This window comes from Microtus oregoni, unplaced genomic scaffold, assembly GCF_018167655.1.
Source record: "Microtus oregoni isolate MIOR12 unplaced genomic scaffold, Mior012 000054F_ref0000373, whole genome shotgun sequence".
In the NCBI taxonomy this organism is placed as follows: Eukaryota; Metazoa; Chordata; class Mammalia; order Rodentia; family Cricetidae; genus Microtus; species Microtus oregoni.
The window spans coordinates 1,573,646-1,591,015 of NW_024543830.1; the positions used below are offsets into that span (position 1 = coordinate 1,573,646).

The 17,370-nt window shown below is 42.4% G+C and overlaps 1 protein-coding gene and 1 pseudogene across 2 annotated transcripts in view; both read right to left on the reverse strand.

Annotated features, from left to right (window-relative positions):
* Window positions 1-17,370, reverse strand: part of LOC121437853 (sorting nexin-27) — a 100,049-nt gene that overhangs the window by 42,027 nt on the left and 40,652 nt on the right. For both annotated transcript variants that reach the window (XM_041637942.1, XM_041637943.1), the window contains exon 3: window positions 2,498-2,690. In XM_041637942.1, the coding sequence (XP_041493876.1) occupies window positions 2,498-2,690 (193 nt within the window). The remainder of the gene's footprint in view (window positions 1-2,497; window positions 2,691-17,370) is intronic.
* Window positions 16,092-17,080, reverse strand: LOC121437854 (annotated as a pseudogene).

The following is a 17,370-nucleotide window of genomic DNA, read 5'->3' on the forward strand; positions in this document are numbered from 1 at the left end:
AAAACAGTATCTAACATCAGGCCTTAAATCAAGAATATTAAAGAATATATCACGGTTTACATTTAAATTGTCAGAGCTAAGCATGGTCTCACACATCTACAATTCTAGTACTTGGGAGGCTGAAGCAAAAGGTTCACTGCAAGTTCAAGGTCAACTGAACCACAGCAAGACCTTCTATCAAAAGGTATATAGAAAATGTTTAAATCATCGGTAACAGGCAACTATAACCTAGTATATGTATATTTAGCATATGTAACCCTAAGGCATGACAATTAGCCTAAATGATATAAAACAGTACAATAAAAGGAAATATAAAGATGTAGTTAGCTAAAAATGTTAAATACAAAAAAACATAGCACATTTAAATATTAAGTCCTGTGGGATCAATTATCAAGTCAGAACATAGAGAAAAAGGCAATGGAAGAAAGAAAAAGGTCAGGTAAGAATAAACCAAATATTAAATTGAAATGCAAAGGAAAAACATTTATTTGTCCAAGTCAGAGAACATCTAACATCACTTTGGAAACAGGACAGGTAAACCAAGTACTTGAGCACAACAGAGCACCTAACTTCACCTACAAAGTGATCTAAGGAAGACAGACAGAAAGACAGAGAGGCACACAGAGCAAGACAATGGGGAGAGGAAGTAAGAAGAAAGGAAGGAAGGAGAGAAGCAGGTAATAAGTACCTAGTTGTCTAATCAAAGAAAGGTACCCACCACCCCAGGATGATGAATGAAGAAAGGTACCCACCACCCCAGGATAATAAACAACACTGAGGACTTTATGGCACAGTTTAAAGTACCCTCTCTAACGTGCCCATGGCGTGTTCAGAGGCCAGGCTACTGTAGGAAAACATCACTTCAATGTGGGAAATAGTTCTTCAGGAATAAGGTTCACTGTCAGAGTTAATTTTGTCAGAGTGTTCTGTTTTGTTTTAATTTCAAACTGAACTAGGTCAGTCAGTCTTTACACATTATTCCTGCAAACTAATATTCTAAAGAACCCACTGCAAAATGTGGTGGTCTGAATGAGAATGGCCCCCATAGGCTCATGCGTTCAAATGCTTCATTCTCAGTTGTTGGAACTGTTTGGTGGGAACTGGGAAAAGTAGCCTTGCTGGAGGAAGTGTCACACTGGGGATGGGCTTTGAGGTTTCTATAGCTTATGCCTATCTTGTGGATGAAATGGAAGCTCTCAACTATGTCTCTGGCTCCAGTGCCATGCCTGACAGCCTGTTTGCCTGATACTATGCTCCGGCCATGATGACAGCCGTGCTTACCCTCTGATACGGTAAGCAAACCCCCAATTCAATGCTTTCTTCTATAAGCTGTCTTGGTCACAGTGTCTGAACAAAGCAGTAGAACAGTGACTAAGACACACAGCTAGCAATAATAATCAGCTGTGATAAAACAGCCAGGCGAGTCTCTCCTCACGACCACAGGATTATCTTACTCAGATCTGTGTTGTTTCTTTGCCTTTCTAGACAAACACAGATTCTAGTACCTACATCCACAGAAACCCACATTATCATTTCAAAGTTTCATTAATTCTACCTATAGGCTGCTGAGAACAAGGAGACTTTAGATGGTCAACAGCTGAGTAAACCTTTACAGCTATAAAATGAATTTTTATATACAACAGTGCTATGAGCCAAGAATCAATCACCAATGCAGCATAATATGTATTTATAGGTAAATATAACCCTTTAAATAAAAGTCCACCAAGGACTACCAAAAGCATTCATTTTTCTGTTAGGAAGTCTCTGCAAGCTAGCAAAGTAGAGCACTATTACCGTAGAGCACATTTTGGCCTTGCCTTCAGAGCGTAGGTCATTTTCTACTTCTCATCTAAAACATAACTTCCTTACACTACTGGTTTTTATGAAACACAGGCATGCAATTTAGGGATAAGAAGTAATGCCCACTTAGCATAGTAAAGTTTAATGGACTAGTTTACTTTTTTTTTGGTCTTTTGGTTCTTTGAAACAGGGCTTCACTGTGTAGCCCTGGCTGTCCTGGAACTCACTCTGTAGAGCAGGCTGGCCTCGAACTCACAGAGATCCACCTGCCTCTGCCTCCTGAGTGCTGGGATTAAAGGCGTGTGCTATCCCCTTACCCTTTTAAACATTTTTTTAAAATATTTATTTATTATGTATACAATATTCTGTCTGTGTGTATCCCTGCAGGCCAGAAGAGGGCACCAGACCCCATTATAGATGGTTGTGCGCCACCATGTTGTTGCTGGGAATTGAACTCAGGACCTTTGGAAGAGCAGGCAATGCTCTTAACCTCTGAGCCATCTCTCCAGCCCCCTTTTAAACATTTTTAAAACTTACATTTATTTATTTGGGTGGGGCACACACCTACCACTGCAAAGGAGTGACAGGGTCAGAGGAGGACGACCTGTGTGAACTGGTTCTCTCCTTCTACCACGTGGGTCTTGGAGACTGAACTCAGGTCATTAGATTTGATGACAAGAAATCAAGTCTGGCTTACCCTTCTCTAGATATTCTTCCAGTCCACGACGGCGGGCATCGAGCTGTTGCTCTGATAATGAGAACGGCCACTTTCCTGGGAGTCGAGGAAATGTAAAGTTGGCAAACTCCCTTTTCAGGTTTTGGTGCAGGATGGCAAATTCCCGGTACCGCTTAGAACACAGCTGCCGCCCTGCCATGTAAACGTTGTACACCTGATGAGAAAGAAGAACAAGAAAGTCACAGTCATCTACAGTCACGTGGGTCCCAGGCAAAGTCATCAGGTTTTCAAGCTAGGTGGCCTTTACCTGCTTGGCCACCTCACCAATCATGGTCCTTTCTGTTTTATTTCTTCTCTCACAGATGGCACTTGAGTTGTCTGAAAGTTTAGCTAGCAATGTGAACAATACTGCTATAAATGTCTATATACAAGTCTTCTGTTGTACACACAGAAATGGGAACTGAACCAAGGCTTCAAAGATATGTACATTTAACCTCAGGAGACAGTGTCCAACTAAGCCGCAGGATTTTTAACAACTTACACTCCCTTCCTTAGCATCTAGGAAAAAAATCCTTGTAAGGGCTGGGAAGGAAGTATAATTTGTAGAATGCTTGCTGAATGCAGGAAATCTGAGTTCCTAGCAGGAGGAGCCCAGCACCAGAGAAACCAGGCACTGTGGAGCATAATATAATCCCAATACTCAGGAGGTATAGACAGAAGTTCAGGGTCACCCTCAGCTATACAGCAAATTCAAGGCCAGTCTGAGATATGCGAAAAGAAATGTTATTTCTGCCAATGGAAAGAATATGAAAAAACTTCAGAATGATTCTAATTTATTTTTCCCCAGTTACTAGCCAGGATAGTCTGTCAACATGACACACAAGTTTATCACTTACTAAGGCCTTTCTTCATCATTTCCAAAATCTCATATTAATATCAGCATTGCAATCTGAAACAGTCCAACTTTTCAAAGTTCACAGTTGGCCAGGCACACTTTTCTCAGCACTCAGAAGCCAGAGGCAGTCTGGTTTACAGAGGGAGTTCCAGGACAGCCAGGGCTACACAGAGAAGCCGTGTCTCAGGAATAAAACATAAAAAAGTACTACAGTCTTTAAGAATTCAGTCTCTTTAAAACATCCAAAGTGTCTTTCAACATTTGAAACGTCTCTGTGTTGAGCATTTCTTCCTATATTCATTGTTAGAGTACCCTTTTTTTGGTAAAATACCAGTTCTTGTGGCTCACCTACTGTCACCTTAAATCCGTGTGCATTTCTAACAGATTGGTAGGACTCCTGGAGTCCTTTGTTTTGAGATGTTTCTTTGCTTCACTATGTTGCCCAGTTGGCCCCAAACTCCTGAGCTCAAGTAATTCTCCTGTTAGCAACAAAGGAACAAGCCACCACTCCAAGCTCTGGATGGTTTTTCCACTGGGATTTTTGTTGGGTTGTTTTTGAGACAAGGACTCAATGTGTAGCACAGGCTGAACTCAAACTTGAGATTCTCTAGCCTCTGCCTCCCAAATGTAATGATTACAGGTGTGCACCACCGTGTCCAGCTGGTGTTGTTGTTCTTGCCGATCCTTTTCACTTGTGCAATGTGACTATCTTCTCCCATTTCTCATAATTTTTGAATAATAAAAGCTCTTAATTGTATTTATTTATTTGGTTTTGGTTTGGGGGTGTCTTTGTTTTGTGATGGTCTCCCTATGTAGCTAGCTGAAGCTGGCTCTCAGCTCCTGATCCTACCGTTTCTACTTCTCTGGGCTAGGCCACCAGACTTGGCCAGATAGCAACCCTTTCTTTCTTGCTATCAGTTCCACCAAGAAGAGCAAAAAGCTCTAAAGTCTAAGAGTATAGTTTATTATTCTGCTTCATAGAGAACACTTTTGTGCCTAAACAAACTTTTTTCTATCCACAGATTCAAACCTTAAGTAGAGTGTGGTAATGTATGCACTCAAGAAACAGAGGCAGGGGGATCACTGCAAATTCAATCGAGGCCACCCTGATCTACACAGCAAATTCATGGCCAGTCTGGTCTAACACCAGGAAAGTCCAGTCTAAGGCCAATCTGGTCTACAGATTGCTCTTGCAAGGTCAGTCTGGTCTACACAGCAAGGTCAAGGCCAGCCAGGAATGCTAGTAAGAACCCATATCTACAAAGTGGGGGAAAGATCTAAAAACTATTTGCCAATATTTACTACTAAGAACTTGTAATTTTTTTCTATAATATGGAGTTCTACTGGCAATTTTTTCTCATTGTCTTCTTTTTTAACTTTTGATATTTCTTTTGAAGTCAGAAATATTCATATTCATTTTTAACTGTTTTCCCTAAATATAAATATAAGCCGCCCAAGCTGGATGTCTTTAGGTGGTCTGTAATCAACTTCTTACTATAAATAATAGAAAGCTGGACATAAGACAGGAAGCAACTCTTTTCCAGTCATGGGACAACAGGCAGTGTGAGGATCTATGATCCCTAAGAAAAGGAAAAACGTAAGATGAGCACTACAGCTCCGCGGCTCTCTGCCTGGGTAACTTCTTAAAATAAGGCTCAAGGAGGTCACATGAACAAAGTGCAGACAGGCCCAAGTAGCTCAATTGGTAAGGCTAAGCACACAAGAAGATGCTAAAAACACGCAGGATCCAGAAATCCCCTCCAGGTCACTTGAATTCTGATTGAATAGCAATCCAAAGAAAAAACTCTCACCTAGGGGAGCTGTAAATGAACAACTCTGAGTTCACACTGGGTTTAGAACAATTCAACTTTCTTCCAATCAGAAAAAAAAAAAAAAACAGAATTCCCTGAATTTTTTGGCATTTAGAAGACAGCTCAAAAGGCTACTCTAGGAAGGAGTCTAAACTAGCTCTAGACCAAGAGCTCCTCTAGCTGGGATGTTCTCACGCATCCCGCACTTGTCCAGCATACTCTAGGACCTCAGGTTGATCCTTAACACTTACTTTATAATTTTTTTTATGTTTTTTAAAAAAGCTATACAATGCCAGGTATGTTAGTGCATGCCTTTAATCCCAACACTCGGGAAGCAGAGGCAGGTGCATCTCCGAGTCTGAGGCCAGCTTGGTCTACAGAGCAAGCTCCAGGACAAACATGGCTACATAACACAATGAAACCCTGTCTTGGGGGTGCAGTGGGTGGGAATCTGACAAAATCTAGTGTCTAATAGCATTAAATTCAGCATCTAGTATCCAACAAAAAATTTAACAGACATATAAAGAAGCATGAAAATTTTATAGACAGCCAGAAGGAAGGGCCTCAGGAGAGACAGAAACAAGAATGCGGTAGGCAGGAACTATTACACATGGCTTTAGCTTCTATTTGGGATTTAGGAAGCACTATGAAAACTTTCACCACTTGAGGTAGAAGAGCACCGAGGTCTGACAGACCAAATCAAAAGCTGAAAATGAGCACAGAAAAGAAACCAGTTGGCAGAGAGAGACTGGACATACTGCAGTGTCTGAAGGTGGAGTCTAAGATATCTATCAGACGTGTGATGCAGTAAGTCTCCAGAAAGCCATCCTTGTGCAGCGACCCTGGTGAGGTATTAAACTCTCCGCTCTAGCCTGCATCCCCTTCTTCAAAGTGTGCCATCTCTAAATAAATGTCTTTGCTTCTGCCAGTATCTACATCTCTGTCCAACTCCTCACCCTACCAAACAAGCGCCTGGCACCTCTCTGGACACTGGCACAATACATCCCACTTGCTTGCAAGCCTTTTCCATGGGTCTCTAACAACAAAAACTGGGTACACTGTAGGAGACTGAAGAGAGTTTCCCCTGGTGGCTCAAGCATGCAAGAGGTGAGTTAGCAATGGTTGAGTCAGACACAATGTCCACCCACTACCCAGTTCCTCTTTGTCTACTAAGAAAAGACAGCAGCAAACCCCGTGATGTAGAGGGCATGGGCAAAGACTTTGGAAAAAGTAAAAGAGAGTCACTTCCTATTCCTGGGAGTGAAGGGAAGCCAGCCCACGTTCCTACTGTGACATTAACACCAAGAGGTCTGATGAAGGGAAAACATTGCAGAGGTGGTTTGACTTCAATAAGGAGAAAAGGCAGAAGAATTAAAAAACCAGAGACAAAGACTAACCTAAAACAAAAGGTAGACCAAACAATATCTACCTCTGCCATGACAGAGAGCAGGTGAACAGGGTCTGGTGAGATGGTCCAGTGGTAAAGGTACTTACAAAAACCTAACAGTCTGAGATAACTGCCTCAACATCCACATGGTGGAAACTCTGAGACATCCTCTGACCCCCATATACACCTACAGCAAATAAATAAACTAAAAAACAAATAAATGCAGAGAGAGAAAGAACTTGCCTGTTGTACAGACACTCAGGAGACAGAAGAACTCTGAGAACCCCTGAATGCCTTCCCAGCAGCCAAACACCAGGAACAGCAGGCATTCGAGAGGAGCTGCACCCAGTCAATAAGGATAGCTCCAACAAAACCCAAACACATTTGACTACTTGCTCAGCTCCTTAACAGAAAAGGCCCAGCCACTTCGAGGTTCAAATATTTATTTCAGTGCTGACAGTTTTCCCACACATGATGGTTTGGAGTCAAATACTAAAAAACAAAATACAAAGTTGAGTATCCCTTCCCCTTCCCCTTCCTTAGGAGATAATGCATCTACATGAGAACACAGATGCTCTGGTGCCTTGAGTAAGAATGGTACCACAGGCTCAAATATTTAAATGCTTAGTCATTAGGGATTGGCACTGCTTGAGAAGGACTAGGAGGTGTGGCCTTGTTAGAGGAAGTGTGTCACTGGGGGTTTGAGCTTTCAAATGCCCAAGCAGGCCCAGTGGCTCTCTTTCTTCTTGTGGATCCAGAGGCAGAACTCTCAGGTACTCTCCAGCATCATGCCTGCCAGCATGCTACCATGCTACCCAACATGACAATGGACTAAACCTCTGAAACTGTAAACAAGCTCCAATTACATGCTTTCTCTTCTAAGAGTTGTAGGGGCCATAGTGTCTCTTTACAGCAATAGGACAGTGACCAAGACAGACGCTGAAACTAGCAAGGGTATTAGAGCAGGTATGGTTAACATGCTGTCAGAGCTAATGTTTAAAGGGGAAGTGTAAAACAGGCATGAACACATCAACAATAGGAAAGAAATATGAAAACCAGGTGCAAACATCAAGTGGAAATGGCAGAAATAGAAAGCACAGCGAGACAGTGCAATGATGACAAACAGTGACTTAAAAGACAGATCAGTGGGCTGGAGAGATGGCTCAGCGGTTAGAGCATTGCCTGCTCTTCCAAAGGTCCTGAGTTCAATTCCCAGCAACCACATGGTGGTTCACAACCATCTGTAATGAGGTCTGGTGCCCTCTTCTGGCCTGCAGACATACATGTAGAAAGAATATTGTATACATAATAAATAAATATTAAAAAAGACAGACCAGTTAAGACCATCTAGAAACAAGAGAAAGAAGACATAAAACAGAGCATCCGAAAGCTCTAGCACAAAACCAGTATAACAAACATAGAACTGGACTCTCAGAAACATGAGAGGATCAGAGAGAAATATATTAGTGTTAAGAGCACTAGCTGATATTCCAGATGACCCAGAATCAGTTCCCAGTACCCACATGGTAACTCACAATCCTCTGTAACCAGTTCCAAGGAATTCTACACCTCCTTGTGGCCACTGAGAGTACTAGGCATGAATGTAGTGCACAAATATACACCATACATGCAGGCAAACCACCCATATACAATCTTTTAAACTTTTTCTTTCTTTTTCTTTTTTTTTTTTTCCTTTTCTTTTGTTTTGTTTTTCGAGACAGGGTTTCTCTGTAGCTTTGGAGCCTGTCCTGGAACTAGCTCTTATATACCAGGCTGGTCTCAAACTCACAGAGATCCGCCTGCCTCTGCCTTCCAAGTGCTGGGATTAAAGGCATGCACCACCACCACCTGGCTAAAAATTTTCTTAAAGAAAGAAAAGAGAAAAAGAATGGAGAGCGGAAGAAATACAGACACACCAGCTGAAAAATTTCTAAAACCCACTTAAGACTTAGATAAATCAGTCTGGAGGGATGGCTTAGCGGTTGAGAGCACTGGCTGCTCTCCCAGAGGACCCAGGTTTGATCCCCAGCACCCACATGGCAGCTCACACTTGTCTGTAACTCCAATTCGAGGGCTTCTGACACCCTCACACAGATGTACATGCAGGTAGAACACCAATGAACATAAAATAAAAATAAATTATTTTTTAAGAAGACTTAGATAAATCAAAGATAAAGAAAAACTTTGAAGGCAGCCAGAGGGAACTAAAATATTATATAAAAAGACTAAAAAAGTAAAATAAACAAGATTGTCATCACAAATTATGCAAACCAGAAGCCTACAGTGTGTGTGTGTGTTGCACACGAGCCTTGCAACCATATCTCAGGGCTTGGTTCTCTTCTACCATGTGGATACTCAGGTTGTCAGGCTTGGCAGCAGGCACATTTTTGCCCTCTGAGCCAATCTCCCTTGCCCATGGAGTGGCTTTTTTATAGTAAAAGAAAACATTAGTAAAAACATTAACCCATAATTCTGTGTCCTATAAAAATATCTTCCAAGCTGGGTGGTGGTGGCGCATACCTTTAATTCCTGCACTTAGGAGGCAGAGGAAATCATATCTCTGAGTTTGAGGCCAGTCTGGTGCACAGAACAAGTTTCAGGATAGCCAGGTCTATAGAGAAATCCTGTCTCAAAAAACTAAAGCAAGCAAAGAAAAAATCTTTAAGCTGGGAAAGGTTTTTCATGCTTTTTATCCTAGCACTTGGGAGGCAGAAGCAAGCAGATCTTTATGAGTCTGAAGCCAGCCAACTGGCTTGGAACTTGCTATATAGACCAGACTGACCCCAAACTCAGATTTACCTGTTTCTGCCTCCCAAGTACTGGATAAAGGTATGTATCACCATATTCAATATGCAATCAAAACTTTTGTTGCTTCTGTTTTTCCTTTTTGGGACAGGGTCTCACACTATATCCTACGCTGGCCTGGAACTCCCTATGTATTATTATAGGCTTACAGAAACTGGCTCTCAACACTTTTTCAACCAGACAGTTTAGCCGCCCTGTGAGTCTCTGGATCACTCCCTAGTATCACACAAACTGAGAATGGTGGCACACCCCTGTAATCCCAGCACTCAAGAGCTTCCAGCAGGAGGGCCACAAGTCCAAGGGCATCCTTGGAGGCCAGCCTGTGAAATAGAAGATACTGTTGTTTTTAAACTTCAGACCCACAAAAATTGAAGAAGACACATCATCTATAACAGATTTGCAGGCAATGTTAACTGAAGTTATTCGGGCAGAGGGAATATGATACCAGATGAAAACTAGATTTATACAAAGTAATAAATCACACCAGATATGGTTTGACGGTAAATAGACCTTTTTTTTTCTTTTTTACTAAAGTCCCTTTAAAAGTAATGGTAGAGCCAGGTATAGTTCTGTACGCCTTTAATTCCAGCACTTGAAGCAGAGGCAGGCAGATCACTGTGAGTTCAAGGCGAGCCTGGTCTGTACAGAAAGTTCCAGGCCTGTTTCTTTTTTTAAAATTTATTTATTATGTATACAACATTCTGCCTCCATGTGTGCCCACACACCAGAAGAGGGCGCCAGATCTTATTCAGATGGTTGTGAGCCACGGTGTGGTTGCTGGGAATTGAACTCAGGACCTCTGGAAGAGCAGCCAGTACTCTTAACCACTGAGTCACCTCTCCAGCCCTCCAGGCCTGTTTCTAAACAAACAAACAAACAACAACAAAAGTAATTGAGTTTGGTTCAGCAGATAAAAAGTGCTGAGGCAGCCTGACAACTGGGGTTTGCTCCTCAAAGCCCATGGTAGGAGGTGAAATCAGCTCCAAAACTTGTCTTCTGAGCTCTACAAGCACACAGCAATATGAACACGACCTCCATATACACACAATTATTATTATTATTATTATTATTATTATTATTATTATTATACACACTAATAATAATAAGTAAAATAAGCGGTAAAATAGTAAAAAATAAAATATTTGACGGTTGATGCTTATAAATTAAAATGTATACTGTGTACAGAACAAACACTAAGATAATAGAATAGGCAAAAGCAATCTACAGATTCAACGCAATGCCCAGCAAAATCCCAGCAAAATTCTTCAAAGACCTCGAATGAACGGTACTCAACTTCATTTGGAAAGGCAAAAAACCCAGGATAACCAAAACAATCCTGTACAATAAAAGAACTTCTGGAGGTATCACAATCCCTGACTTCAAACTCTACTACAGAGCTACAGTACTGAAAACAGCCTGGTATTGGCATAAGAACATACAGGAGAACCAGGTCAAAACAACTCTGAGATTTTATCTTATACCTGTAAGAATGGCCAAGAACAAAAACACTGATGACAACTTATGCTGGAGAGGTTGTGGGGAAAAGGGAACACTTCTGCATTGCTGGTGGGAATGCAAGCTGGTACAACCCCTTTGGATGTTTGTGTGGCAATTTCTCAGAAAATTAGGAAACAACCTTCCTCAAGACCCAGTAATACCACTTTTGGGTACATATCCAAAGGACGCTCAGTCGTGCCAAGGACATGTGCTCAACTATGCTCATAGCAGCTTTGTTTGTCATAGCCAGAACCCGAAAACAACCTAAATGTCCTTCGACCGAAGAATGGATAAGGAAAATGTGGTACATTTACACAATGGAGTACTACACAGCAGAAAAAAATAATAACATCTTGAATTCTGCAGGAAAATGGATGGAGCTAGAAAACATTATTTTGAGTGAGGTAACCCAGACACAGAAAGACAATTATCACATGTACTCACTCATAGGTGGTTTTTAAACATAAAGCAAGAAAGCCAGCCTACAAACCATAATCCCAGAGAATTTAGACAACAATGCGGACATTAAGAGAGACTTACATAGATCTAATCTACATGGGAAGTAGAAAGTAGAAAAAGACAAGATCTCCAGAGTAAATTAGGAGCATGGGAACCTTGGTGGAGGATTGAAAGGGGGAGGGGAAAGACGGAGGGGAGCAGAGAAAAATGTAGAGCTCAACAAATATCAATAAAATAAAATTTAAAAAAAGAAAATAGGATAAATTACACCTAGTAAAACAATAGTAGGGACAAATATTCTATTAAATCAAAAAGAGGTAGAAGAGTTATTTAAAAAAGAAAGAATGGCCAGGTGGCGCACGCCTTTAATCCCAGCACTCGGGAGGCAGAGGCAGGCGGATCTCTGTGAGTTCAAGACCAGCTTGGTCTACAAAGAGCTAGCTCCAGGACAGGCTCCAAAGCTACAGAGAAACCCTGTCACGAAAAACCAGAATCTACACATGTAACATTTAACATTCACAGTATCCAGGATACTATTCAAAATTACTATCAAAATTAGGACATGGTCCATTCTCGAGGGAAAACCACTTAGTCGAGAACAACCCTAAAATAATATAAAAGTTTTAATGTCCAAATATAAACAGCCAATGGAACAGAAACAAGTCCAGAAAAAGAACTGCATTCTCAACAATAATGCTGGGATACTTCAACGTGGGAAAGCATATTCTCTTCTAAACAAGTTGCAGAAACAACTGGCTATCTGCTTAAAAATAGATAAAAGAACCTTGGTGCTGTTTGAAGCACAGCTACTGCGTCCTGCCCCAGGAAGCAGCTGGACAACTGACTGGAGAGCAGCGCACTTGACAGAGACGCTGGACAGCACAGACACATACAATAGACTTGAAATGAAGGGGCTGGGAGCTGGTTCCCAGGATTTGCTCAAAACTGCCTGTAACTCCAGGTGCAGAGGATTCAATGCCTTCTTCTGGCCTCCATGAGCTCTCATACACACACAAACAAAAATTATATATTTATATATTTACAGGGCAGGATATTTTATATTTATATGTACTTTATATATACATACATATATATATGTATACACACACACACACACATATATATTTAAAAGGGGCAGAATATGGATGGCACATGTCTTTAATCCCAGCACTCAGAAGGCAAAAGGATAGGGATCTCTAACTTCAAGGCCATCCTGGTCTACAAACCTATTCCCAAACCAGCTGGGGCTACACAGTGAGACCCTATCTCCAAAACAAATAAATAAATGAACAAATAAATTTTCAAAAGAGAACTAAGAACACAGCATTTATTTATTTTTGTATATTTACTTATGTAACTAGTGTTCTGCTTGCATGTATACCTTCATACCAGAAAAGATCTCATTATAGATGGTTGTGAGCCACCATGTGGTTGCTGGGAATTGAACTTATGACCTCTGGAAGAGCAAGCAATGCTCTTAACCTCTGAGCCATCTCTCTAGCTCCCAGTATTTATCATCTTATCTCACAAGATTAACCCTGAGCCAAAAGGGTCTGTGTAGAAAAAAAAAAAAAGAAAAAGAAAAAGAAAAAAAAAGGTAAGTAGGAGGTCCCTAGCTATCTCCATGGATACCTGAAACATTTTCTGGTAAACAGATTGCAACCAACACAGGCCCTGGGCCCAGTTATAATTATCCCTGTTCATTAGACTGTAATTACATTTGCACTCACCCATTCCTACCCAGCTCCTACTGCCATCCTGAGACTTCTATACCTGGGCCTTATGAAGCAGCAAAGTAGTTGCCCTTAGGCAGCTCGATGGGTCCAGCCCTGTGAACATGATTTCATTCACCTTGCACAGGCCCTGGGTACCCACCTTCCCTCTGCCCCAGGAAGTAGCTATGAAAATGAGCCCTTGAGAAGCCCTGCAAAGGCACTCATGCAGCCCTCAGACATTGACGGGTACCTCATCTGGACTCACTGGTACCACCTGGTGCCCATGTAGAACTAGATATTGGTACATTTTCTACTCTGTTAACAGTCATGTTGTGGGTATGCATACTTATCAACACGCGTGGGAACCCACAGAAGGGGATCCATTCCACCTTGACTGAAGGTCAGAGAGTTCAGACCTGTTCTTGCTCCTAGGTGTGGCTACTAGCAGGATGTTTTAACCTAGGCGGTGGTTACTTGATGTTTGGGTACTGTTTGTATCTTGGTAAAGAAGACTTTTGCCTTCCCCCTCCATCATGGATTGGGGTTTAAAAAGGCTATGAGAAATAAACTTGAGGTCGATCTCAGTAGTCACTAGATGCCCTCCCGACTCTATCTGTTGTCTCTTATCTACTTCCTCACTCTTTTCCCCCAAGCATGGACAAATATGTTGGGCGGGACCCGGCAAACATGATGGTACCCCAGTAAGGCCCTTAAAACATGATGATAACACACCTCTGCTGATGTACCAGCTACACCTCACCTATATTCTACAGTCCTTCTAAGATAAAGCCACCTCTATGCAACCCACAGAAAATGATAGGCACACTCTACACCCAAACCTACCTGCCCCAAAAAGCTGTATTCTGGCTTGCATTACAATCATTTAACTTATGCAACACTAAAACATTCAGACAGCACCAAAGCTGATTACACCTGTAGAAGCTACACAGACATTACGGTAAAACACTTACCCCTTAACCAATCAAGGCAACCTACTCAAATGACAGTGTAGGACACAATGCCAGGAAAATTCTTCTCAATTTCTTAATGAAAGCCACCCTGTAAAATTGATACAGGCAGGGCTGACAAGATGACTCTGTGGGTAAAAAGCATTGGCCAAACAAGCCTGATAACTTAAGTTTGATTCCCAACCCTATAGTGAAAAGAGAGAATGGACTCCTCAAAGTTGTCTTCTGACCACTACAAGCACACTGTGGTACATACCCACACTCACATATATCATACACACAATATTTTTTTTAATTTAAATTGGAATAAGCAATGACATGCCAGACAGATAAACAGCACAGAAAAACAAAAAGCATGAAAAAAATAGGGCACCATGACATTATATCTCCAAAAGAACACAGCTACTCTCAGCATAAACCTCAAATGAGAAATTAGCAAAACGTCTGAGAGGAGATTCAAAGGATTAATTCTTTTCCTTAACTAATACTTTAAACAGGCAGGCATGCACGTGTGCAAACGTATGCATGGTCAGAAGACAAGTTGGAGTAGATCCTCTCTTACCATGTGAGTTCTGGGGACTAACCTCAGGACATTATTAGCCTTGGCAGCACGTGCCTTTTCCTGCTGAGCTATCTATCTCACCAACCCCAGCCTCAATTCATTTTAAGATAACAATTACAGGGCTACAAAGATGGTTCAGCAGTTAAGAGCCCCTGTTTTTGAAGAAGACTCAGGTTCAATTCCTAGTACCCACATGGAGACTCACAATCATCTGTAACTCCCATTCCAGGAAATCTGATGCCCTCTTCTGTCATCTTTGGGCACCGGGCATCCATGTGGTACACATACACCCATGTAGGCTAAAGACTCATGCACACATAATTGAAAAAAAGAAACCCTATTCAATAAAAGAACTGATGAAAAACTTCCAAATCTTAAGGAAGATAATTAAAATTTAGTAGATAAAAAGCACCTTATGGACAACTGTCAAATGAACAAGATAGAGAAGGGAAATCCTAGAAATAAGAGCCAGACATGGTGGAGTATTCCTGTAATCCCAGCATTCTGGAAATGGGAGGAGAGCAGGGAGTCCAGCACCACTCTCAGCTACACAGTGAGCTGAAGCCAGCCTGAGCTACATAGTGAATTCGAGGACAGCCAAGGCCACACAGAGAAACTCTATCTAGAAAAAAAAAAAAAAAAGGATACAGGTTGAGTATATTAAAACGGGGGAAAACGGGGCCAACATTATGCTACCTAAAAGAAACTCACTTTACCAGGACCACACAGAGAAATCTTGTCTCAACCCCACCACTACAATGGCATATTATCTGTGTTTTAATAAATAAAGATTGCCTGAAGGTCAGTGCAAAGCAGCAAGACTAGTCAGCTGTACAGGTAAGGAAGTGGTGGCACACACCTTTAATCCCAGCATCCACACTAGTTAGCCACAGACGTCAGGTGGTGGCGGTGCACACCTTTAATCTGAGCCCTTAGAAAGAAATGTAAAACAGGAGGTGACAGCTCTCAACTCAGTTTCAATCTGAGGATTGATTCGAGGAGACATGATTGCCCATTTATGGTCTGAGGTAAAGTTAAGAGCCAGTGGCTGGCTGCTTTGCTTTTGCTTTTCTGATCTTCAGATTGAACCCCAATGTCTGTCTCTGGGTTTTTATGATTTGTGCTACATTTGGCGCCAACATTTGGGGTACAAATTCATGAAAAAGCCTTCTGCCCTGTGGCTTTACAGCCACTGGCATAGGCCAGAACTACACGCTGTTGAAGTCATTACCCTAATGGCTAGGTTTTTCTTTTTTGTCACCTGGCAGGCTCTCCCTGAACTCCCTTCTCGGCATCTTGTCAAACTAGGTGGCTGCCTTGAAATCCAGTCAGGCTTGTACTGTTCTACACAAGCCTCACATCTTCAACAACATTGTTGGCAGATTTCCTAAAACAATTGGGAATTCTTAAAGGGAGGAATTTTTTTTTTTGACAGATGAGTCTTTTAATAGGAAAAAAAAAATACATGTGCAACAGTAGCAACACACATTTCTTCGAATCCAGACAGCTCCGAGTTTCAGTTCTTCACCTTGGGAGGTGGCCTGTACACACCTACAACCACAGCGAGGTCCCCTTCGTAGGGCTCAAGTGTCAGCTGCTCCTGGGGCTTCATATTCTCCTGTTGCATCTTCTTCACTTCAGATGCAAACACAGCTTCTGCCGAGGATGTGGAGTCAATGCAGTTCGCCTTAACGGAAATCACAAAGTGTCCTCCATTCCTCAGGAAGGCGTGGGCATTCAGGGCCACAATCCGGGTTTGGTCTGGCTGTGCCACATCGGCAAAGATCACATCCAACATGGCGATAAGCATGCGGTATTTGTGTGGGTGTCGGGCATCTTCAATCACAGGAATAATGTTGGTCCTCTTCTTGGCCAAGTTGATGAGGTCCCGGCCAGAACGGTGGGAGAACTTAACTGCATAGACCAGACCATTGGGGCCAACGATGTCAGAGACGTGAGAGACGGTGGTGCCTGAGGCTGCCCCGAGGTAGAGCACCTTGGCCCCTGGCTTGATGTGGATCTGGTCTACACCGCCCAGGATTGCTGCTGCCAGCTTGGAACGGAAAGGGTTCCAGGCTCGGTATTCAATTTTGTCATCTCCTTCTGAAATACTCTCTTCTCCCAATACACAGACTCTCCAGGGACCAGATTCTTTGTGACAAGGGCATCCTCCTTTCCGTGACAGATAAAGACTCCTTCATGACGATGTGGTTCCACCATCACATTCTTCCCTGACTGGTTTCCTCTCTTGCCTCCCTGGCCACCACCTCGACCCCGGCCGCCCCCAGACTGGAAGCCTCCACCTCGTCCACCACCTCCTCCTCCACCTCCTCGTCCCCTGAAGCCTCCACCTCCACCTCCACCTCGACCTCGGCCTCCACCAAAGCCTCCTCGACCTCCGCCAAACCCTCCTCATCCGCCACGTCCTCCTCGACCACCTCTGTCACCACCAAAGCCTCCTCTGCCACCAAAGCCACCCCCACGGGGGCTGAAACCTGGCTTCATCACTGCGTTCTGGTCGCACGGCTCCGGCAATCAGCAGCGTCCCTCACTCCACGAGTCTCAGGCTTTCGCACGTCAGGGAGGAATTATTTAAAAGGGAGAGTTTTTTCCCCCACATAAAAAATGGGAAACACTGTTACAACGAAGGGATTTGGGTCTTTGTATGATAATACACTGGACAGTTTGAAAATTGAATGATTAAATGAGATGATATATAATTAAATGGGATTTATATAACGCCAATTTTAAACATTATCAACTTTATCATTTTTGTTTTATTACTAGAAAGTTGG